General features: G+C 33.3%; 1 protein-coding gene across 4 annotated transcripts in view; it reads left to right on the top strand.

Annotated features, from left to right (window-relative positions):
- Positions 1-274: 274 nt before the first annotated feature.
- Positions 275-25,887, top strand: part of LOC148954841 (cholinephosphotransferase 1-like) — a 53,264-nt gene continuing 27,651 nt past the window's right edge. For all 4 annotated transcript variants that reach the window (XM_089098869.1, XM_089098889.1, XM_089098881.1 and 1 more), the window contains exons 1-5: positions 275-311; positions 14,129-14,414; positions 18,743-18,890; positions 20,990-21,112; positions 23,916-24,019. In XM_089098869.1, the coding sequence (XP_088954995.1) occupies positions 14,133-14,414; positions 18,743-18,890; positions 20,990-21,112; positions 23,916-24,019 (657 nt within the window). In that variant the 5' untranslated portion in view covers positions 275-311; positions 14,129-14,132. The remainder of the gene's footprint in view (positions 312-14,128; positions 14,415-18,742; positions 18,891-20,989; positions 21,113-23,915; positions 24,020-25,887) is intronic.

Consider the following 25,887-nt stretch of genomic DNA (forward strand, 5'->3'; position numbering starts at 1 on the left):
TTTGAAATAACTGGACGTAAGAACTGATCTAAAACTAATCCAGCTACACTTATCGGGCCATGCATTTTTTTTTTACTTTAGCACCTAAAACTGTTGTGAAACACACAAATTTGAGCAATTTTAGCTCTTTAGGAACTGACCATGATGGTAGTCTGGGTTTTCAACGGTTCGGGCGTATTTCGGCGCATTTTTGAAAGGCTCTGGCTTGTTTTTTGTTTCACTTTCTGGCAGCACTACATCAGATAGTTTTCTTTCCTGTAAGAAACAGAATATATCTCATCTTTTAGGATTTTCTCTGTTCTCATCTTTTAGTAAGAGGCTAAACCAGCACATTTTAAAAATATCTGTTGAAGAACTTAGAAGTCTTTCAATTGCATAACTACTTTCAGTTTTCTTCCTAGACTAGCCTAACCAAGCCCATTTTGGGGCATTGACTTAGTCCTATTTAGGGTAGGCTAGGATAATTTCCACATTAGGGTAGCCAAGGCATAGCCTACTCAAAGACTGCCTAATCCATGGGACATTTGAAATTTAAATGGTTGTTCGGTAAATATGGGGTAAATTTTTACCAAATCATATTATTGGCTTACAAATAAAATGAATATAGCCTACTACTTGATGCCTTTTTTTTGTGCTTCTTTCCAAATATAATGATCATTTTTGTCGGAAATGAATTTTACCCCCACCCTTATATACCAATTCAGGGTATATATTTGCACAGTAGGGGGGTGGGGGAAAATTTTATTTCTGATGTAAATGGGAGGTAAGTTTAAACTTTACCCCCCCCCACCTAATGTGCAAATATATACCCTGAATTGGTATATAGGGGTAGGGGTAAAATTCATTTCCAACAAAAATGATTATTATATTTGGAAAGAGCATAAAAAAAAGGGATAGAGTAGGCTAGGCCTAGTATATTCACTTTATTCATAAGTCAATAAAATGATTTGGTAAAAAATTACCAAATATGGACCAATTCATATCATTGACTGGTAAATTTTTACCAAATCATATTATTGAGTTTCAAATAAAGTGAATATACCATTCAATGCCTTTTTTATGCTGATTATGAATATAACTATCATTTCTATCAGAAATGAATTTTAGACCCCCCCTATATATGTCAATTCAGGATATATATTTGCACAGGGGGGGGGGGGGCTGAAATTCATTTCCAATAGAAATGATTATTATATTTGTAATCAGCATAAAAAAGGCATTGAATGGTGTATTCACTTTATTCCTTACTCAATAATATGATTTGTTAAAAATTTACCCATTGACCTACAAATAAAGTGAACATATCAGTCAATGCCATTTTTTGGTAAATTTCTAGGTGGTACTATAATTGGTAAAGTTCTACCTTAGCTAATTTTGGGGTAAATTTTTACCAAATCATATTATTGACTTACAAATAAAGTGAATATACTACTCAATGCCTTCTTTTATGCTCTTTCTGAATATACTAATCATTTTTGTTGGTAATGAATTTTACCCCACCCCTATATATACCAATTCAGGGTATATATTTGCACATTAGGGGTGGGGGTACATTTTATTTCTGATGTAAATAGGAGGTAAGTTTAAACCCCCACCCCCCTAATGTGCAAAAAAATACCCTGGATTGGTATATAGGGGTAGGGGTAAAATTCATTTGCAACAACAATGATTATTATATTTGGAAAGAGCATAAAAAAAAGGCATCAAGTGGTATATTCTCTTTATTTGTAAGTCAATAATATGATTTGGTAAAAAAATTTACCACTTTTGGCTATCTTGGAAAGGAGCTAGGTTAGGAAAAGGAAACTGTCAGGGCTGGGTCTACAAGCTAAAGTGTGTCCTGGAAAGGTATTTTGAAGTACCTACATCCACTCCTTCTCCCTCTAGTAAGTCTTGAAATTTGCCTACTTGACAAGTCTACCTATTGAAATTTTTGACAAATTAGCATTTTTACTTTAATTTTCAGGCACCCATTTCTTTTTCTCTGGCTTTAGTTCTGAAAATGCAGTTTCTGTTGTTTGAGTATAATTTTAAAACAAGTCAGTGTGTTTTTTTCAAAATTAGGGAAATGTATTTTCATATCTTTAAAATTTTATAAATTGGGATTGAACGATGCTGTGAAACTAAAAACAATTTTGTTGTACTTCATTTAAGCAGTAGATCTATTTTGCAAGTTTCACTTTTATAAAACACAGATTTTTAAAGGTCATCAAAGGTCAGGACTCTCTAGAGGGAGAAGGAGTGGATGTAGGTACTTAAAATACCTTCCCAGGACACACTTTAGCCTGTAGACCTATTCCTGAAAGTTTAGTTTTCCTAACCTAACCTCTTTCCAAGATAGTCAAAAGTAGCTAAAGTAGAATTTTACCCCTTCATTTTCAGTTATCAGTTTCTTTTTCTCTGGTTTTAGTTCTGAAAATGCAATTCCTGTTTTTTGAGTAGAATTTTAAGCCATATCAATGTGTTTTTTTTTTAATTTAGGAAATGTATTTGTATATCCTTAAAACCTTTTAAATTCGGATTGAGCAAAGTTGTGAAGCTGAAAACAATTTTGTTGTACTTCATTTAAGCAGAAGAGCTATTTTGTAAGGTTTCACTTTTACAATACACATATTTTTAAAGGTCATCAAAGATCAGGACCCTCTATAGGGAGAAGGAGTGGAGGTAGGTACTTCAAAATACCTTCTCAGGACATACCTTATCCTATAGACCCATCCCTGAAAGTTTCATTTTCCTAACCCAACCCTTTTCCAAGATAGCCTAGCCAAAAATAGCTAACATAGAATTCTACCAAAAAAATTTTACAAAATGGATTTATAATGAAACAATAAGGCTCAAAATTAGATGTGCATGAAAAGAAATTATAATATTCAGAAAGAGCATGAAAAATGGCATTGAATGGTGTGCTCACTTTATTTGTAGGTCAATTATATGAACTGCTCCATATTTACTGGTTCTTATTCCTGGGCATTTGTAACACTTAAGCAAAAGCTAGGCTATTTAAGTAGCCTACAATTATTATATCCCTAATAGAGTGTTTAGAATATAGATACTTAGTTCCAGCTTTGAGATCTCATATCCCAAGATTGCTCCTAGCTGTAATTTAAGGTAGTTAGGCATTATTGACTATCAGTGCATTTAAAGTTACTAATTTTGTAGGCTGTAGCCTATGGCTAAAACATTCAAGCTAATCACATGGCCTAGGTGACCTATTAAGAAAATTCAGAAAATCCCAATGTTGAAATCAGTACACTTTCAAGGTTATTAAATTAGCCTAGAGATTTTTACAGTGATTCAACTGCTGAATTGGTGATTATCTGTCTGACTACTGTAATGTCATTACTATAAGGCAATTTACTAATTGCTGAGTCATAAAAAAGTGATTATACTGTATTAAGATAGTGGTAAGTTTTTGTTTATAAAATTTAACTATTCAAAAAGTGAATAGGCTACATTGCTTGATTCCATTTTATTCTCTTCTCCAATTCAATTACTTGTTTCTGAGGCTAGTTCCACTTTGAGCCCTAAATGGGACCCCAAAATGCAGTAAATTTGGGGTGGTTTTTATTACTGACCTACAAATAATGTGAACATACCATCTGATGCCTTTTTACATTCTTTTCAAATATAATAATTGCTTCATTAAGAAATCAAATTTTAAGGCCTTTACAGACCCTCAAAGATGATACCCTTTTCTCTGGTTTTAGATATAACTTACATACTGCTGTTAGCTTCACTCTTGTTCAAACAAGGATACCTGTAAATTGAATCAACTGGGACAAAATTGATAACCAGAGAACACATGGGAAATATATAATTTGGGCTATTTATTCACACATGGGGGGGGGTTTAAATTATAGTGGATGTGTATTTGAAGTGTGTTAGCTTCAATTATTTTGCATATAATGAAGGAAAAATTCTAGTTTTTAACCCTTTTATGTAGCCAAAAAAAAAAAAATGTATTGTCTTTGAAGGTCTGTAATGGGCTTAAAATTGACTTTCTGATTAAAGCTATTATTATATTTGGAAAGAACATAAAAAAAAGGCTTCAAGTCATATCATCTTACCTCACCTTAATCCATTTGAGAGCTTTAAGGTCCTCTGGACCTGTAGTGATCTTGAGTCAATGACTCCCAGTCAAACCCAATTGGCTGGGATAACCATGTTGGCTCTGTCAAACCCAATAAGGTGAACATAACCAGTATGTTGTGTTAACAAAAAAAAAAAAAGAAGACAAAGTGATTTTCCTTGTTGTTCAAGGTAGGGGCAGTAAGTTTTCTATTTAGGGTTTTCAACAATGGTGTACTTTTTGTTTGGCTGTGTTACCTTTTCTGAATGGTTTCAGTTTTGTTTTTTTATTCCTGCTTATTTGTATAATTGTTGAGATTACAGAAACCCATTTCAACAAAATATGAAATTCACCACTTATGCTGGATGCACATTGGTATTTTGTCCTGTTCAACAATGGCATGGAAAACCCACTTAATTTACTTTACATAGATTATACTTTCACTTAGCACATGTAACTTAGGTTACTTAGGAAGTTGAACATTTTTCACGTTAGCAATAATGACTTGAGAAATATTATTATAGTCTATGCTTGAAAATGGCATCAATTGAAAATGTGATCATTGATATTATTAGAAATAGGCCATATATGTTAAATCCAAAGAACAAAAATTACAAGGACAGTTTCCAAAATGGGCTGCTCATCCAGAATTTTCTCATGGCTGCTATGTGATTCAACAATTGTGGCTTTTTAGTATCTTATTTTCTTTAGTTTACCTTAAATTGCAGCTTGGAGCAATCTAAGGATTTCTCCTTGTAGAGCTCTAGAGTAGACGATTTGAGTTGAATTCAGTATTCTTTAGTGACCAGGTGCACTATGCTGATCCATAGCTTCCCAGTTGAGTTTACAATCTCTGGAGGACCACTCAGCATCCTGTCTTTGTTTTAAAGATGTCCACAGATTCAGCAGTAACGGTTTTTTCAGAGAGTTTATTCCAAGTGTTTATATTCTTGAAGAAAAGAATAGTTTAGTGAATAAAATTTTAATAATGGGTCTATAGAATAGTTAAATTGTAATAACATGTTTAGCAAGTCCAAACTTTTAGTTTAGAAGATTTATCTAAATTTTTGTATTGTCTTTTTCCTGTTTTGTAAGAGGCTCCGGCCTACGTTTTTGCATTATATTATTATTATTATGAGCTAAATTATTTGATAAGTATGATAATACACCTACTACTGGCTGACTTCCTTTCCTTTGGCATCTAATTGTATTTCTTTTTATTATAATTAATGGAAAACTTTAGTAATAATAATAATTTATTTATAACCCACATCATAACAAGTTATGGCACTTGTGGAGTAACACAAGAAAAAAAAAAAAAAGAAAATGAAATGCACTACAAATAAAATACACTACAGTACAAATAAAAAAAAACACTACAATGAGATTAACCAAAAAGACAGACCAAAGGATGATGAGGTGATAAACAATAAAAAGCTGATTCCAACAACCTTCCATGCAGCACAGCCAACTTTGCAGTTATATCAGGGACATCAAACTTACAAATCATCTTACCATTACTATGTGATCACAGAATGTAGCATATAGCCTACCCAGTGCATGTTTATTGTACTTCCCTTGATTGGCAACAATCTTAGAATAGCCCATTTGAATTTTCTTTTGAACATCATGAACAGTGCACTGCCATAGGATAGAAATTGAATTAGTAACAGTAATACCCAACCACCAAAAGGTGGAAACAGAGGGTATAGAAAAACCGCAACAAGCTAAGGGAGCATTAGAGGAAGTCAGACCATTAAAAACTAGAAATTCACATTTCTCAACATTAAGAGAAAGACCAGTTTTAGAAAATATATGTGAAACTTTTGAGACCATAAACAAGAGACCTTGCTTATTTTTACACAAAAGTAGAAGATCATCCACATGGCAAGATAAGAAACATCTGAGAGTCCAATAAAATAACTTGATCTTATTTCATCTAAAATACCAGAAATGCACTTTTTGAATATTCTAGGTGATAAAACCCCTTTCTGTTTGACACCCCAACATAAATGGACAAACGGAGGTCCAGTTTTATTAATTCAGAGAAAAGAATTCTCATACCCAAAGCAAAGAAGAAAAATGACTGAAAGATTTACACCATTATTAAAAAAGGAAAAAAAAAGCTTGACTTTGGATTACACTGTCAAAAGCTTTAGAAAGGTCCAAAGTACTTATATAAAGTGGCAAGCCTTCAGCCAGACTATTCATAAGGGCAGGAGAAAGAACACAGTGTACATGTTGACAGCCAATACCAGATTGAAACCTGAATTGATTCAATCCAAAATTTACATTTTCACTTAAATGAGGAATTAAAATATATTAAAGGATTTTACTCAAGTTACACATAGTGGTTATAAGGCAATAAGATGAACAATGAGAAGGGAGTTTTCCCTGCTTTAAAATTGAGGTGACAGTTCCACAAAGAAAGCTATCTGGAACCAGTGAAGATGTTAAACACATTTGGAACTACAATCAATATCAATGGATGAAGATTTCAGTTGCTTAATTTCATTTTAAACAGCAGTTATTGATACTGGAATAATATGGCCTTGATGAAGCAAAGGCAGAAGAATTTTAGAAAGTAACCAAGAATAATGTGACTGCATGAAAAAATTAATTTTGGAAAAAATTGCCGAATAGTAAACATACCAAGGTGAACTAGAAATTGAATCACTGTTATAAAGATCACTTTTATCCAGTTTCTCAGAATTGATCAATTTAGACTGATCCTTTTTAGAGGCTGGAAATTCCATACCCTTATAACAAATGGATTTAAGGTACTTTTTATAATCATTCTTTGTTTTCTGCTTTATATCTGCAACAGACCCTGTTATAGGTCTACCACAATCAACCCAAATTCAAAGCCAAAGTTTTGCCTTATTTTTATGATTCTTTAATTCAGGATTGGCAGCCCATATAGATTTCCGTGTTTTTATACAAATACACTCTTTGGGAACTGCAATTTTTTTCAGCTTCTTTCATACATCTAATTATATCATCATAATATCTATCAAGATCACACTTACTACCCTTTACTTGCCATTGGAGTAGATGTTAAGGCACACGAATACAACTAAGCAATGTAGATAAAGACAAAAAAAGCAATATTGGCTCTTTTCCAATTACTATGTTTAAACCATTTAGAATTCCCAATAGGGGCAACATTGCAAAGGTTACGTTTCAGTTTAGGAGTAAAAAAAAGTCATCAGTCTCAATATCAACATGAATAATCAAGCATTCTAGCTGTGACAAACTGAGTATATGATCAGTATTAGAAACACTACCAGATTGATGGATGTAGGAGTATAGTAAATCTTTCTTCAGAATCACGTAAGGGGACATGCACTCCAATATTTCTTGGGATTGATAACTTTGTTCATCCAAATCTGTATTAAAGTCACCAAGAACTATAAAATCAAGTTTATTTTCCCTGACACAATTCATCACAGAATTTAAAGACTTGCATGCAATAGCAAATCTATTTATTGAATCCACTGTATTATTTTTATATGGAAGATAAACATTAGCAAACGCAGGACTATTTGCTCTCACAGCAAGAATGTGCTTATCAAAATAAAAAAGGGATAGGTTCAAAAGATCAATACTTTTTTTTAAATACAGGCCTGACCTCCAGAAGGGCGACCACATGTGGGAACTGCATCAGAAGTAAAAACCAAATGAATAGAGCTTTGATGAAGTAAATTTCTGCTAGAGGCAGTTAACAAGGTTTCTTGCAGGCAGATAATGTCAAAGTTTTTTTACCAATCGTCAATATAAGAATCTTTATTTTTTGTGCCATTGATCTTGTGCAATATGATTGAAATTTGTAAAGTCATTTAGAGGCTTGTTAACTTGCAAGACCATGGAGAATGGAGCATGACATGCTAAAGGACACATGTCATCATTGTAATTGTCACATTTTGGTGAGGCATTGCATGGATTTTCTGTTGTACTAATATGAGGGCCAGCACAACAAGCACATTGGGGTGGAGTGGTGGGGTGATCGGCAATTAGAAAAACACTTCGGAATTTCCTTAAACTTGCTCAGTCTAAAGAATTCATAACTAATTTGTACGCCGTCTTTGAAATAAGCAGCTTTAGCAAAAGAATCCTCAAAATCAAGTTTAACTGTTTTCAAAGAGTCCAGCCTTTTGGCAGCAACAATACTGCTACAATTTGTGAAAGACTGAATTGCATAATCCTCTGGAACACCTTTTATAACATTTCTTAGAAATTTCTTTGGTTGATGTACCAACAAGAATGACGGGAACAGATGCACAGAAGTCTTTGGCAGCAGATTTATCAATATTTACACACCACTTATCATGAACAGGGCAAATACTGGAAACAAGTTTCATGGCAACTGATTTTATCAATAGCGTCTTTCTGTTTAATAGTATTTGGTAAATGAGACAGCACTTGAGAGACAACAATAGTGGTTGACTGGCCAGTAGAGCCTGCAGGTTCTGGTAACTGAGGGTAATTGAGGCTATAATTGTCCAACTTTGCTGACACAATTTGAACAAGCTGATGAACTTTGGAAACTTTAGAGGCTAATTGTGAATAGGCCACAGCTGGCAACACTGGAACTTCAGTTGGAAGTTTAGTCACATAAGTTGGCATAGTGATGCTAGCTTCATCACACTTCTTCAAAAGATTGGGCATTTCCTTAATATTACTGGTTGTAGACTGTGCACCACTAAGGCGAGGAGGAATTTCATCAGGCACAAGTTTCAACCATAGATCAGCCTTAGGTTCAACTATTTTTGGTGAAGCAAAAAAATCCACTCCATATTCAATAATTTCCTTCTCAGAAATCGAATTCAACCAATTACTTTGGACAAAATTTTACACAGGCGAAAAGATAAGTTCAAAGTCATTCAGATCCTCTGATTCTTTGCTAATACTTGGCATCTTTTCAAGGCACCTATTTTCAACCACCACAATTTTAAACCGTTCAATTTATAAATATAGGTCACTATATTTGATGCTATTCAATGGAGGTCATATTCTGGAACAATTTGTGGTAAGGTTTTGTGGTTAAGTTCAAAATCACTCAGATCCTCTGATTCTTTGCTAATACTTGGCATCTTTTCAAGGCACCTATTTTCAACCACAACAATTTTAAACCATTCAATTTATAAATATAGGTCACTATATTTGATGCTATTCAATGGAGGTCATATTCTGGAACAATTTGTGGTAAGGTTTTGCCTCTGTATTCTTAGGTGCCAGTTATCAGTACATTATCAAAGTTTACTTTGGATTTTTTCAATTGTTGGAGGTGAAAGTTGTGACATTTCAGTTAATATTACATACCATTGTTGTAAACAGGGGCATCAATTCATAAAAATGTACTGGGAATTATGAAACATGAATCTTTAAAAATCTAGTCAAGAGAGATTTTTTTTTTTCTTGCAAAGACTTTCTTAAATAAAGATTCAAAATCTTTGCTGAACATGTTAAGATGCAGCTTCCATCAGAACTGGTCTGTGGACTTTGCAAGGATTTACTCCAAGATGCAGTTCTAATTCCTTGCTGTGGTGACTCCTATTGTGATGAATGTAAGTGATGTCTTAAATAGAATATTGTATTGATCAAGTTTTGTGCGCTACCCCCTAACTTTTTTGGCATTTGGTAATTCAGTATTTTTTGCAATTTTGCAAAATCGGCCGAAATTTAGTGAATTTTGGTCATTGTGTTTTGTATTTAAGTAGGTTGTGGTTTTGTTAGTACATTTAATGTTTGTTCACTTTGGTTTATATTGATTTTCTGTGGAAAAAACGTCATCAAATCTGAATAGCATTGCTCCGGGACTGTTATTAATTAATCCGGGGACTTTACTTAGTCCAGGACTGTTGAACTTAATCCTAAATGCTATTTTTGGAAGAATAAAAATAGTGCCTATGTTTCAATGTCAACAGGAAAATTTCATTGTGAAGAGAACCAAGTAAAATTCTGTAACTAATGCTACTTGGGGCAATGTGCATCAATTGGGTAAGTACACCAAATATAATGGTCACTACTGCAAAAGTTAACCCCCCCTTAATAAGGCCAGGTTTAACCCTAGGCTATATACAAAACTACAAGCAAACATTATAATAAAAAATGTAGGCTTTATAATGTGTGGAAAGTTTCTATTTCAGTTGTTTTTAAACAATATATGGTACACAGAGGTGCAATCTCTGTTGCAGCAATGAAAGCAGAGGATAAATATTATAAATATGGCTATACTTTTCCCCAATAGGGGGAGGGGTGTATTGTCATGACTGTAACCATTATATTTAGAAAGATTGTTGAATAGAGAACATATTGATGCTGGTCGTTTGTAATTGTAGTATTTACTTCTCAGAAGTGGTTTTAAATAGCAACGAAGACCCCACTGCCTTTCCATCATAAATAATAAGTAGAAACAACGGGGAATTTTTTTTTTATACAAGACAGTGGAATGCAACTTTTAAATGAATATTTCGACCCTATAACCAAGGGCCGTCCTCAGCAAAACAAACGATGAGAAAAAAAACAATATAAAAGAAACTTAAAATTCGATCATTAAAACTGAAAAAAAGTTTTTCTAAAATTGCTATTAGTTTAATTTTAAGGGTTGCTTCTACATAAATTCATTGGTTTTCTACCATTTTCTCAACCAACTTACAATAGCTTGTATTATATTCCCATTTTAGAATTATTTACAGTGTTTTATATCATCTGTATCTTTCTCAGTTTCATAAATAAGTATGTAGTTCATGTACATCTGTACTTGGTGGTAGATTTTATAATTCTGTAATGCTAATGTGTAAATTTGATTTCAATAGAGACTTAATTTTGGAGATTAGACACTGCAAGCCATGCCAAATCATCATACTGGAAAAATCTTCCTAGCAACGATCTGGTTTTATATTAAAGAGATTTGATAGTATCTTATTATTCAAATATTTGTGAATTTTCTCTCACTGCATATATATATATATATATATATATATATATATATATATATATATATATATATATATATATATATATATATATATATATATATATATATATATATATATATATATATATATATATATATATATATATATATATATATATATATATATATATATATATATATATATATATATATATATATATATATATATATATATATATATATATATATATATATATATATATATATATATATATATATATATATATATATATATATATATATATATATATATATATATATATATATATATATATATATATATATATATATATATATATATATATATATATATATATATATATATATATATATATATATATATATATATATATATATATATATATATATAGACATTATTTAGACACATATTAAAGCAAATCAATATACTGATTGGTTCACTCTAATTTGCATCTCGTAAAAGTTAATTCTCATGTCACTAGTATCTCTGTTAATACCTTCAACTGTTCCTAGTTGAATACTAAACTTGACAGTTTAAAATTTTATAATGTGGAAGATGGTTGGAATAATTTTAGAAAAATAATTTGTGAAGATGCTTAAAATTTCTTAGGGAAGAAAGCTAGGACTGCAGCTAAGAATTTTAGGGAACAAGCTTTGAGTTTAATTAAAAGGAGAAGGAATTTGTGCAAGAAGTACCTGAGTGATAGATTATATGAAAACAAAAGGAATGTAAAGAAAGTGGAGAAAGCATAAAAATATGAACTAAGGAGGTGTGAAGTGGAGGCCATGGATGATATTGCTGAGGATCTGGAAGGTGCAGCTAGATGGCATAATAGTAAACTACTGTACTGGCATGTTAATAAATTGAGAAAGAGTAGTCAATCCAGACTTGTCCAAGTTAAAGATAGGAACGGGGCCACAATTAGCATTAAGGAAAGAGTTGAAGATATATGGGCAGAACATTTTGGGAATTTGCTAAACTGAGATAGAGTCCCAGGAAAAGATACAGAGGAAAATGAAAAAGTTTGTGATACATTAGATGTGAAGAAAGATCTGTTTTGTGAGGAAGAATTAGTGACAGTACTAAAAGAATTAAAAAATAATAGTGTGGTGAATGAGTTTCTTAAATATGGTGGCTCTGAGGTTAGAAATAAGTTACTGAAGATTATGAATATAATTTTTGAAAAAGAGGAAGTACCTAACGATTTTAAGAAAACCTTAATTAAGCCACTTTATAAGAAAGTTGATAAGAGTGAGTGTGGTAATTGTCAAGGCATTTGTCTGGTCTCTGTAGGTAGCAAATTACTTAGTAATATGATACCTTTTAGACTGAGAGATGCTGTAGACAAAGTTTTAAGAGAAGAACAGTACGGTTTTAGAAAAGGTAGAAGATCTGTTGACCAAATTTTCACTCTTAGGCTAATAATTGAGAAATACCTGAGCTGTCAAACATCTTTGGTCCTCAGTTTTACAGATTATGAGCAAGCCTTCGATTATGTTGATAGACGAGCTTTAGTAAAAGTTTTATCCTTGTATGGTATACCAGACAAATACATTAAAGTGATTAGTGCTCAAGGGCGGATCCAGGATTTTTTTTAGGGGGGGGGGGCAAAATAGGTTGATTTAGGCTACGTTAGGGGGGCGTTCCCCTCGCCCCTCTGGATCTGCCACTGTTAGTGCTATGTACTGGAATAACACTGCTTTGGTTAAGGTAGGAAATGAGGTTAGCTGCTGGTTTTGTATTAAATCAGGAGTTAAGCAGGGTAGTTTTCTATCCTTCTTTATATGGATTATTTTGATGGACCTTATCTTAAAGAGCACATGAAAGGCAATGGGAGACCACGGAATGAAATGGAGAGGAAAATGTGTCCTGGACTTAGGTTATGCTGATGATTTAAGCATCCTAGATGACAGTGTGAACAAAATGAATAAACTTTTAGAGGTTTTGCAAGTTCAGGGTGCAAAAATAGGTTTGAAAATTAATGTTAAGAAGACTAAGTCACTAAGGCTAGGAATAAAAGAAGATGAATACGTGACGTTGGGTAACAAAAAGATTTATCAGGTGGGTAGCTTCACTTACCTTGGTAGTATTATTAGTCAACATGGTTAGAGCAGTGAAGATGTTAAAAGTAGAATAACCAAGGCTCAGGGTGTTTTTTCACAGTAAAAAAGTTTAGAAGAATAGGAAGATAAGTCTGCAAACCAAGATTACAATATTAGAAGCTACAGGTATGACAGTGGTCAAATATTGCTTTGAAGCATGGGTGCTCCAAAAAGCGGATGAATATTTGCTAGATGTTTTCCAGAGAAATTGCTTACAGATTGTTTTGGGTACCCGGCTGACTGACCATATTTCAAACAATAGTCTGTACAAAAAAAATGTGGTTCAGTACTGCTCTCTAGGGCTATAATGAAGGAAAGGTTAAGGTGGCTAAGGCACGTTGTGCGGATGAAAGATGGCAGATTACTGAAGATTGTCCTTTTTTTGGCCAACCATCTAAGGCTAAAGAGAAAGCAGGTTGTCCTTGTCTGGTGTGGGAGGATGTCATAAAGAAAGATTTAAAGGAAATGGGAACTTCCTGGGAGGGTGTAAAGAGGGAGGCTTTGAATAGATTGGGATGGAGGAGAAGCGTGCATAACTGTGTTGGCCTCAGGCGGCTTGGTGCTGTGGTGAGTTGATAGTAGTAGTAATAGTAGTAATTAAGTCTTTAAAAGAAGCAATCTTATAATAGTGCTGCTTTAGCAGTATATCTTAACCTTTTTGTCAATATAGCCATTACTCTGATGAACATGGCCTAGTCATCTTAACTTTTTATATCAGTTTAGCCCTGGAAAGGGGAATTGAATCACATCTCTATACAGCAGCCATTATACAAACCACAAAAGGTAGTGATTTTCCACACCCTGCAGTGATTGTTTAGCAATTGAATGCTGTCTTTATTCACAAACTCAGTTAAATCGTGCCTGATCTTTATCCATAATCCTTTTATTTGGAAGATTTAGGCTTAAGCTTTTATTGTTGACTTGTGTACCTTCTTGTTTGTTTTATTTTTTCTTTTTTATTTGTTTTTTTTTATTACAATGTCAATTTGTTTTTTTAGTACAATGTCAAGACAGCAAGCAAAGACCACAACAAAGATTGACATGGAATTACCACCACCCAGAGATACAGTTTTGAGCTCCATGCAGTTGAGGAATTTGAAAAATCACAAATATAGCTGTGTTTCAAACAGCTTTTTGGATCCTTATATGCAGAAATGGTGGTGTTGGCTTGTAGAACAGTGTCCTATGTGGCTGGCTCCTAACCTAATAACCATTGTGGGTTTGTTAATCAACCTAGTTACAACCCTGATTCTTGTGTTATATTCTCCAGATGGTAAACAAGAAGTAAGTAACGATACTATTTCTTGAATAAGGTTTATAGTATACAGTTATATTTGTTTGAAGTGAAAAAAAAGATGCTTAAAATCATATTAAAATTCACAGTTGAAACATTTAAGAGCCATAGGAAAATGAAAATCTGCTATCAATGCTATTGAGGCAGTTATTCCCTGCTTAAGATTGACAAAGCAGATAGCTTCACCTATTAAGGTAGCATTATTAGTAGGAACGGTAGCCTATATGCAGTGAAGATGTAAAAAGCAGAATAGGAACAGTGCAGGGTTAGTTTTTGCAGTAAAAAAAAAAAATCAGAAGGATTGGAAGATAAGTCTTAGGATTAAAATTAGGATTCTAGAAGTCATGGTCCTGTTAGCCATTAATCATGGCACTGACGCTGAGGTGCTCTAAAATTTAGAGAACATGGCGTCAGTTGGAGAGGGCAGGGAGTAGGGAATTTGGGAAAATACTTGTCTTGTCATTTTTGCTGAAAAATGCACTAATTTGGAATTTTTATTGAAAAAACTGAAGAACCTCTCCCTCCAGATTTCGAAAAATTCATTTCGCCCCTCCCCCTGAATTTTGAAAAACTCTCCCCCCTACATTTCTATGACTGGCTTCCACTGGTAGAGGAAGCTTTACTCTGCTTTCCTGAGGATGTGTATAACAATAGTTTTAGGTACTTTTTTTAATGACAGTACCATATATCAAACAACAAGCTGTACTAAAAACATTGTTTGATCTCACTTTTTCAGGCTGTAATGAAAAAAAGGTCATGTTGAGCAGATGAAGGATCGAAAATACTGTGCTTTTTCTCAATCTAACTATAGACAAACAATAAGCTGTACGTTTATAATACGAGGGGGGGGGGAGAAGTCTTGAGAAAGGATGAATAGGAAATATATATATATGATATATATATATATATATATATATATATATATATATATATATATATATATATATATATATATATATATATATATATATATATATATATATATATACATTTATACGTATATATATATATATTTTGTGTTGTCAAACTTTTTTTTTTATCTTGTTCACCTCATTTGAAAGTTAGTTAAATAAATATAAGGCTTAAATAGCAAAAAATTAATTTTGACTCATTCATAAGAGATGTAAACACCTCATATGACAATGAAAGAAAGGTCATGTTAGGCAGATGAAGGATCGAAACTACTTTGCTTTTTATTAATCTATCTATAGACAAACAATAAGCTGTATGTTTTATAATACGAGTTGGGGGAGAAGTCTTGAGAAAGGATGAATAGGAAATAGGAACTTCATTGGAGAGAGTATAGGCTATAGTGAAGCTTTGAATAGATCAAAGTCAAGGATGAGCAAGTGTACCTGTTTTGGCCTGAGGTGGCTTGGAGACCTGATGAATTGTTAGTAGTAGTATTTTTACAAACCCATAGACATATATATATATATATATATATATATATATATATATATATATATATATATATATATATATATATATATATATATATATATATATATATATATATATATATATATATATATATATATATATATATATATATATATATATATATATATATATATATATATATATATAGTAGTAGTAGTGTGTATATATATATATATATATATATATATATATATATATATATATATATATATATATATATATATATATATATATATATATATATATATATATATATATATATATATATATATATATATATTGTAAAATTGTTCTAATATTTTGCAGGATGGATTGAGCAAGAGTAGCTCAATTGTATATTTGAAGGTTTCAGCTTAGTTTTGCTGTTGACTTTGAAAATTCTGTTAGCTATTGTTGTTATTTTTTTTTTCAGTTTTAAAAGATGAATACAAATTGTATGTAAGGCTCGAAAAAGAGATTTCCTTTTACAATATAAAGTTTTTTTTTCAAACTCTGCACAATCTTGCACTTTTTTGTATATTTGACAATCCAGGTATGGTAGGTGTTTCTTTTTTGTGTGGCAATTGGTTTTTTGTATATTATTAATACAGAAGACCATAGGAAGTTTATGAAGTATGAAAACAAGAGAGGAAAGGAAATAATGAAAAATAAAATAAATGATTTTATTTTTCATTTATTATTTCCTTTCCTCTCTTGTTTTCATACGTCAGGTATAGAGAGTGTGATCTTAGAATGTATTTTGGAAATTTATGAGACTAAGGACTCAAAATCTATACCCAAAATAAAAGTCATGAAAGTCATTTGGTGACTGTTAGCATGGATATAGTGGTCTACTTTGCCCTAATTGCTTGAACTTCAGAGCAAAATAAGGCAGTTTTACCGATGCTGTCGTTTTTTAATGGATATTCACCAAGACTAGGATATTTTTGATGGTTGTGTTTCGATTTTTTTTTTTTGCTCTTAATGCCAACAAATGAGGTTGTTAGGTACTGCTTATCATGGTAGTATAATTTTAATCCCAATAGAACCATATTATATCGAAAGGACCTAGTTTAATTCAATCTTTCCATGTATTCATTGGTTTATGTACAATGAATTGTGGACAGTTTATAAGCATTTTACTATCTCTTTGATTGCCCCTTGGCATTTTTTTCCAAAGAGGACAATTTCTAGTTTTACTAATGACACTTTCTAGTTAAGTATACAAGTAACTAATAGAATGAATCAACCATACATTTTGGTTGAAAACTAGCATAACTGAGTTTCTCATGCTATTTAAGTACTATTGAAGCCCAAGGATGTTCTGTTTCTTAGACACTGATTGGTAATTAATATACTTGATTTGTAATTGTAAACTAGCCAAGAATGTCAACTTTCCGGGACTTTTGGCAAGAGAAAACCAGTTTCGGATTTTTTTTTATATTTTTTTTTTACTCGCCCCACTTGTTCAACCCTTGCATGTTTTCATGTATGGCTTAGTTGAGGTTCGGGCCTTTAGCTTTTGCATGCTTGGAAATTTTTTTAAATAAGGACGGGAGTGTGGGTCATATGATATGTGAGTGTGAAGAATTGAGTGACTTGCGAAAGAAAGTACTTGGAGAGAGTAACTTTGAGGAAAGATCGCTGGTGTGTATACTGAGTGATGAATGTTGGGTAAGTACCGAAAGGATAAGAAGATTTCTCAAGATATCAATGGAGCACAAATATAAATTTTTGTAATTTGTGTAATATTTTTGCTTCAGTATCAATTAATTAGGGTTGAATTTTCATTTTGAATTGCCGGGGCAGTGGCTTTTAGATCAATACAAATTATCGTTATTATCATTATAGAATGATAAAAATAAAAGGCAGATCTAAAAAAGTAAGTCACAAAAGCAAACACTCCTTAATTACTCTTATTATAACTACTAAACGAGTCTCTGCTACTCCTAAAAATTTTTCACTATTTTACTTGTGAATTAACATACCAAATAATGAGACATGCAAAAACTTGCTTGGGAGGATAATTTCAGTTACCTGCCATATGACATAACATGATTGTGAGAGAGCTAGAGTTTACAGACACAGCCGATTATTATGTAAGACACACTTTCATGAATTGAAAGAGTATTGCCTTTTGTTTTCTTATATGAGGTTTTTTTTTAATGAATTTAGTTATAATTATATTTTTACTTGTTTTTCTTTTACTTTTGTATCTTACAACCAATTCGCGCGGTGTTCACAAAATCGATAAAGAATGAAAATCCAAGTGGAGCCTAAAAATACTTTTTGTGAACTATCTTTTCCTTGAATGTTACTGTTTCATTTCTCCTTTAGGGCCGTGTTCCTTCAAGTTCATATGTTAAAGTGAATTACCATGGTGTGCTTTACTCACATAATAATGAACATTCTTTCAGATATACTTTTTGAGCTTGAAAACATGTCCTTTTGAAACTTTGAAATAGCAACTTACTATAGAAAGCTGGTTTAGTTATTGCTATTAGCAGACTAAAAAAAAAAACAAAAAAAAAAAAACAAAGGCCCATTCAACACAGTCGTCTCTCAAAAGAAGGGTGAGTCACACACCAATCGTCAGCAGCAAGCAGGACTTGATTCTCAGAACTGGTGCTAAAAAAAACAACTTCTTTCTCCCAACCTATGATTGCTCCTCAAAGAATCTTTTCTTGCATCAACCTTTTTTGCTAACTTATTATTTTGGTTTAACCAGTGCCACCCTATCACCTTTGAAGGACAAAATAAATAAATAGTTTAATAAGGCTTATCATTTAATAGTTTAATTATAGTAAGCTGAGTCAAACATTCCGCTTAGGTTAGGATGGCGTGGCCCGAAATCATGATGAAAGTTATTTGTTTTTATTGATTTCTCTACTTGCAGCCACCTAGATGGAGTTGCTTTTTATGTGCGCTGGGCCTTTTTATCTATCAAAGTTTGGATGCTATTGATGGGAAGCAAGCTCGACGAACAGGGTCATCTTCCGCTCTTGGTGAACTGTTTGACCATGGTTGTGATTCAGTATCTGTTGGTAATTGTTTTATCATTTATTTCTTAAAACCTTCAGTTAAGGGGATTTGATACAATAAAGAATCAGCCTTTCTTGACCATTTTAAACTTTTAATGTGCTTTTTTTTTTCTAATTTTACCCACGTCTCTCAATTTCTTGCAAATTTTTACCACGTACCCACCTTCAAAGCAAAGTCATACCGTCTTAAGTTGTTTGGTGCTATGTGCTTTTAACTTTTTTTTTTGGCTAATTTTTACCCACATCTCTTCCTAAATGTGGCACTTGCTAAACCTGCACCAAATGCGGCACCAAAAGCTGTATTTGGAGGTCTTATTCATTAAACTTTTAGTCAGCGATTTTTTCTAATTTTTTAACATAGACATAGACATAAACATATTTTATTAAACTTATTCTTTTTAGCGCTAAAAGCACTAATACCGAGGACAACAAAAAATGAATAAAACCACATTACTTTTCTTAGGATTTGTTGGCCATGTCTGTAAAAAAGGGGACAAGGAATGCTGGTAGCGAGTCGTACGGCGTGTCACTGAGTTGAGCTTGTACTGTCTCCGGGTACGGGACGTAACGTGGGCTAGCGGGGGCAGGATCGTCCTGTGTTTGCTGCTACGGAGCAGGAAATGGTCGAACTGGCAAATAAGTCTCTGGCGGCGGATAAAAATTGACTCGAGGCCAAGAACTTTAAGCGTATTGTCATAAGTAGTGAAGGCCTGACCCAGCATAATCTTACAAGCCCGTATTTGGATAGCTTCGATATCTTGACACATCCCAGCACTCAACTGTACACTAGGGCCCCACATTGGGCACGCATATTCAATGATGGGTAGGATATAAGTCTTGAAAGCAAGCATCATGGAATTCACACTGAACCCGGACCGATTCATGGTAACCAGTGACTGCAGCGCTTTATACCCTTTTCGCACAAGGTCACTTACGTGGTTGTCGAACTTGCAATCAACGGAGAAAATTACCCCCAGAATTTTCTCACTGCCAACTGTTTTAAACAAGGTAGGGGACTCCTGAAAGTCCGATTTAAGAGGGTTGATTCACAACACCTTGCACTTCTGCTCCTTGAGGGTAAGGCTAGCTCGCTCGCATTCATTCTGAAAAACTGTGGGTAGACAAGGATCAAAAAGGGGGATCGCTGATTGGCCTTCTAGTAGGTATTTGAGTAAGAATGACAGATCATCAACGAATTTATATCTGTCCTTGAAAGTACGCAGGATGAAGTTAATCACAGCGAGGTAAATAATTCCGGCTAGTTTAGTGCCCTGAGGGGCACCGCAAGTGATTTGGAGGAATGCAGAATTTGAATCGTCTTCGCTAAGAGTGAAAACGCACTGCTCCCGATAGGAAAGAAAATCAGCGACTAGACGCAGCAAGTTACTTTTGGCGCCCATTTCACTTAAGTTATTAGAGCGATAATGCTTTTGATGAGATCGAAGGCTTTTCTGTTATCAGCGAGGGCCAAGTCTACGAAGCTTTTCCCTTTCTCGAGCCACGATAGAATTTCGTCATACAGACACACTAAGTACACTGACGTGTTGGAGCCGCTGAGGCATCCGTACTGGAAAGGGTCTATATTTGGTTCTATATCACTCATCACTCATTTTGTTGTTCGCAAAATAGAGTTTTGAAGTAATTTTGATACATAATCAAAATTATTTATTATTTTTCAAAGGCTGTTTGTTTAACCTTATTACTTTATTGTGTACTTAAATATCTGGATTTCACACACACAAATCACGTTGGTGCCACATGAAGCATGTCAATATATCGAGGAAAGTATCATGTTGCAGTGTTGTCCATGTAGAGACAGCCTGGGACTCGGTGTAATTATATTCATTTTGGGATATTGGACGAAAACTCTATAATATGTGCTTATTCTCAACATTTTATGTATTTTTGGGATATGTATTTTTGAGTTAAAGAGGGAGGGGTATCTTTCCTGAAAGCGACGCATCACTCTATTAAGACTGTAAATAATTGTTACTACTGATTCTGTGGGGTTGTCTTTTCTTTTGAAAGAGCCCACTTTCTTTCTTGACATTTTTATTGAAAACTGATTCTAATTAGATTTTAACACTTTTCTTTCTTCTTAGTTTGTGTGGCGCTTTCTGCATGTCTTGCCGTTCAACTAGGCTATCATCCCCAGTGGATGTTTCTTCAAAGTTTCTGTGCTCTTACTTTATTTTACTGCGCGCACTGGCAAGCCTATGTTTCAGGTAAGACATGTATGCCTGTATTATTGTTACTCTTTAACGTTTTATTTTTACTTTATCTTGTATTTTACTTGATATTGTTGCTACTTATATATTTTACTTTCCGCATTGGAAAACTTCTGCTTCAGGTAAGATAGTGTATGCCAATATTTTTTTGGCCTTTAATACCGTGTAGTAAATTCACAATAGAAACTTTGGAGTGGGTGTATTTAAGGTTTTAGGAGCTAACGGAGGTTTAAAAACTTACTAACAAGCCAGTCTACTATTGTTACTGTCCCCTTCTCTATGAACATTTGTATTGGTTTGTTATTTAGCTTGCTTATAACTATTTCACAACAAAAGTTAGATTAACTAAATAATAGTAGAGTTGTAATAATGAGTCAGTTTTTCTTCTGAAGGGGGTCTTGGCAGCTTTGTGATTTTGTTGCGTTTATATTGGTTAGAAGTCCCCAAAATTAGCCCTTGGTAGTGGATATGGAAGCAGAGCCCACGGCCGTGCCGACCTGTTTAGGGTAAGAATCAGATTGCCAAGATTTGTCCACGGCCCCTGGTTACTCTGAATCCAGACTTTGGATGAGATCCAAAATTGCACGAACTACCACAACATCTTGTTTTGTAGAGATATGAAAATGTCGTTTAATCTTTTTCAATGCTGGCGGTATGATTTCAGCCACTTAGAGGCACCCAAACATCCTAATTGAAGTCTAAATCCCGCTCTGGAAGTCTAAAAATCCTGCTGAAAACTATATTTCTACTAGTTGAGGGAATAATCGCCATCATGGCTAGTGCAAAACTAAAAACGAATCTGTACCATTTCTCTGAGATAGTCTTAACCAGCGCTGACTATCATCTCTTACAAGTTTCCCCCTAATGATACCTCGCGCTGCTTGCAATTTTCACAGTGATGCTGTCGATGCAAACATGAAAGGATATGTACTTTACTTTGTAAGCTTGAGTAAAGTTTGATGCCCAGGCAAGGCCGTATCCAGGATTTTTTTTTTTTTGGGGGGGGGGGGTATGCAAAAAAACTAGAAAAACGCATAAAAATTTGTTTATATCCATTTTTGTTACGTTTTTACGAGTCAGACAAATATTTCGGGGGTAGAGGGATTCAAACCCCCCTAACCCCCCCCCTGGATACGGCCTTGTGCCCAGGTATACCTTGTACACTTCTAGCCGAATGCAGGATCACGACAAGTATTTCTGTATATTAGAGGTAGCTTACTATCATGGTGAAATGTAATAGGACCTTCGAATTTCGGTGATCTTTAGAAAAGGGACTAAGCTAAAATATCCAATTTTGGTGGGGGAGTTTACCTGCCCTAATCACACCGCGGGGGGTGGGTTAATCATGAATGAATGGAAAATCCTCCCTTGTGTCAGATTTTAATTTCTAATAAAACTGTAATTTTTAATGCGGAAGCATAATATTCATTAAAGTTTTTCAAATTTGTTTCTCTAAGAGGCTGAATCAAGTGTTTTCCTTTTGTTTTTGAAAAGCGTGTGTAACCGTTTGCATACAAGGTCTGCAGGTATATTCGGTTGGGTTGAATTGACGAAACGTGGAAATAGACAGAAAGAAAGGTAGGAAGTCCTCTCACCTGTGAATTAATTGAAAATATCTGGAACTAGCATTCCTCTTGTCTGCTAATTCCATGTTGAAGCAAAGTTATTTCTGTTTTGAAGCTTCGAATGTGAAAAACTGACATCAGGAAAGCTAGAAATGAGCGGTAGTGGCATTCTAAATAAATCTCAGGTGATTTCAGTTAAAGATATTTTCGCTTAGTGCAATTCAATACTATAGAACTATAGTATTTCTGCTCAAAAATCGGTTGAACGTCTTCTCTTCTTCTCTCTCTTTGTTTCTTTGTTTCTCCGTCTCTCCTCTATCTTTTTTCCTTTCTCTTGTCTCTTTTCTCTCTCTCACACTCACTCTCTTTCCGCCTCTAACTCTCTTTTATCATGGTTTCGTGAATAAATAATTTTATGTAACAAAAATCTGTTCCTTCTAAAATATTTGATAATCTAGCTGTGACTAATTCGTGGTGAGATTTTTACTAATATTGGGATTCACCTAGCACTATTTGAGCCAATCAGACTTATTTTTCTGAAATTTTTTAGCCAAACTGAAAATTCCAAGGAAAATCTAATTGGCTCAAATTAGTGCTAGATAAATCCTAGTATTAGGTAAATTTCATGTGAATGGACCTTAAACGAAAAGCAGTATCTCTTTGAAGCGGATGTGAAGAGAAGTCATTACGGAAATAAAGTGATTGCTTCATCTTCACAGGCCTTGGAGTCCTTATATGAATTTGTACCACGAACGTATTGTCTCCTTAATTCTTTATGTATAAATCCTATCATCAGAGGGAGTAAAGAGGGAAACTGTACAGACTCGGTTTGAGGAAAACGTGTCCAGCTGTGTTGGCCTCAGCTGGCATGGTGCTTTAATTATTTGCAATAATACTATTAGTAGTATCCATGCGGGTGAAGTAGTTTGTTTTACTCTTTTAATTTTCTTTGTTTTCGTTATTTCTTTAGTCTTGTTATTGTTCATATATGTATTGTTTTATTTGTTATTGATTTATTTGGTCAGTTGATAACTGGTACAAAATTTGAATAAAATGAAAAAAGTTACCTAATTTTTGCTCGAATATAGAATGTTATCGCCTTTCACCTTCCGAGATGTTTATTACACTTGCCTGGAAAATTCTACTATTCATATCTAGTGCTTGTATATTTTTTAATCTACTATTTGTATATTTGTACTATTCGCATGTTTCTGTAGTTAAAAAAAATATTATAGGGACATTACAGTTTGGAAAATTTGATGTAACTGAAGCTCAATTTGGGATCATAGGAATACATTTAATATCAACAATATTTGGTCCATCTGTCTGGTCAATAACGGTAAGAAAATCTTTTCTTCTAAATTGGCCAAATTGGCAAATCTAAATTGGCAAATCCTTACAATTAATGTATTTCTTTTTTGTATTTAGGCTATTTTAATTCTTAGTTTAAATCGTTCAATAACCAAACCAATTCATTCGACTCTGCAATATTTTTAAATTTTAGCGTTAGAATGGATTATTTACTCATAATAGCCATATGATTTACTTCCTGAAAATAACGAAACGATTGCAATTGAATAGTTTTTTTTAGCAACCAGTTCTGACAAACCCCCTACTAAATGTATGGTAAATGCGTAACACAGTTCATATATAATCCAGTATGATCATTCTCTATCTCACCCATTATAAAAACCCGGACCGGGGTGCGAGTGCTCCGGAGAACGTTTTTGCAGATATAAACATAGGCGAAGTCAGATTAGCGGGAATACTGGTTAGTCTGTTTACGTCTATTTCCATCAAAGTGCATTGAAACAATCGGAAACAGACTAACCAATATTCCCGCTAATGCAGAAATAAGTGGGAGGAGCTTTTTGTTCGGAACGAGAACGAAGACCAGAAATGATCTGCGATAAGCTTACTGGTATATTCTGTCTACTGTGATGCGTAATTACTAAAGTTACTGCAATACCAACAATTTTTTAATATTTTTGCCCTCTCAAACGCATAAGCGAAAAGCTAAATTTCTTCCATTGGATTACTGGTACATTAATTATAGTCAACACTGGCTATGTATCTTTCATATTAAATTTATGTGATGTATCTGTCTGAGCCAGTAAAATAAATTTAAAAATATAATAAAATTAAATTTAAAATAAAATTAAATTTATATTATGTATCTGTCTTTGTCATCAAACTGACTCCTATAATGCTTCATGTCCTCTATATGCTTTCAATTTTATTTTGGTCTATTATAGTGAGTGAGTTGGTTATTAAAATTCGAAAAATAAACTCAAGGAAAACATATTCGCTCCGACATTTTGAAATCCTTCGTTTTTGGTTTTTAGTAGACTTTATTTTCGTCTTCTGTTGACATCTAATTTGTGTTGACTGTTGGTTTCTAATTCATACCTTGATTTAAGCTCGTCTTTTTACTCTAATTTCTGAAAGTCTCATTCCGAGGGATTTATAAGTAGGGATCTCTTAGCCCCTCGTAATCCCATGATTTTGATTATTTCTCACAGTATCCCTTACTAGTCACATAAAGAAAAATTTTTAGCAGCTTAACCTTGATCCTCCACTCCAAAATAATTTTTTTTGGGTAAATGCCTGCGTGACCTGTATTTAAATAACTAAATTTACGTGTCTTTAATTAAACTCAGAGCAAGTTAAAACTATTTAATAGTATTTGGTATTTGGTGATATTTCATCTCATTGGATCAATAAGTCCTACATCTAAGATAAACCAGAGTATGAAATCAATGTAAGAATTGGAAAAAGAGGCAAGGGCAAAGCGTCCTCCATCCTCTATCCGCCAAAAGTAAATTAACAAATATGGTATTTAAGTAAATCAGGTATATGCGCCCCCCCCCAAGGATTCTTCAGATTTTCACATTTGTGTTTAACTTTTAAATGAATTATGTGTGTCTTGCTCTTTTGTTAAATTCTTAATCCCCTAAATTCCTCCCTCTTCCAGAATTTTTTTTGGTATACCTTTCTTGTGTCATGTTTTCTTAATGATTCATTTAATTTTACCTTTTGGTCAAATTTTTAATTTTTATCCACTGAAATTTTATTGCTGTGATGATAATTAGTAGCCTAAGCAAGCAATTATTTCTACAATTTATAGCTTTTCATTCGTGTCATAATTTTTATTTATTTATTCTTTCTTCTTCTTTTTTACTATTTTTTCTTCAGTGTACCTACAAA

Source organism: Artemia sp. Qi Xiang Cuo, chromosome 2, assembly GCF_049724085.1.
Source record: "Artemia sp. Qi Xiang Cuo chromosome 2, ASM4972408v1, whole genome shotgun sequence".
NCBI classification, from domain to species: Eukaryota; Metazoa; Arthropoda; class Branchiopoda; order Anostraca; family Artemiidae; genus Artemia; species Artemia sp. Qi Xiang Cuo.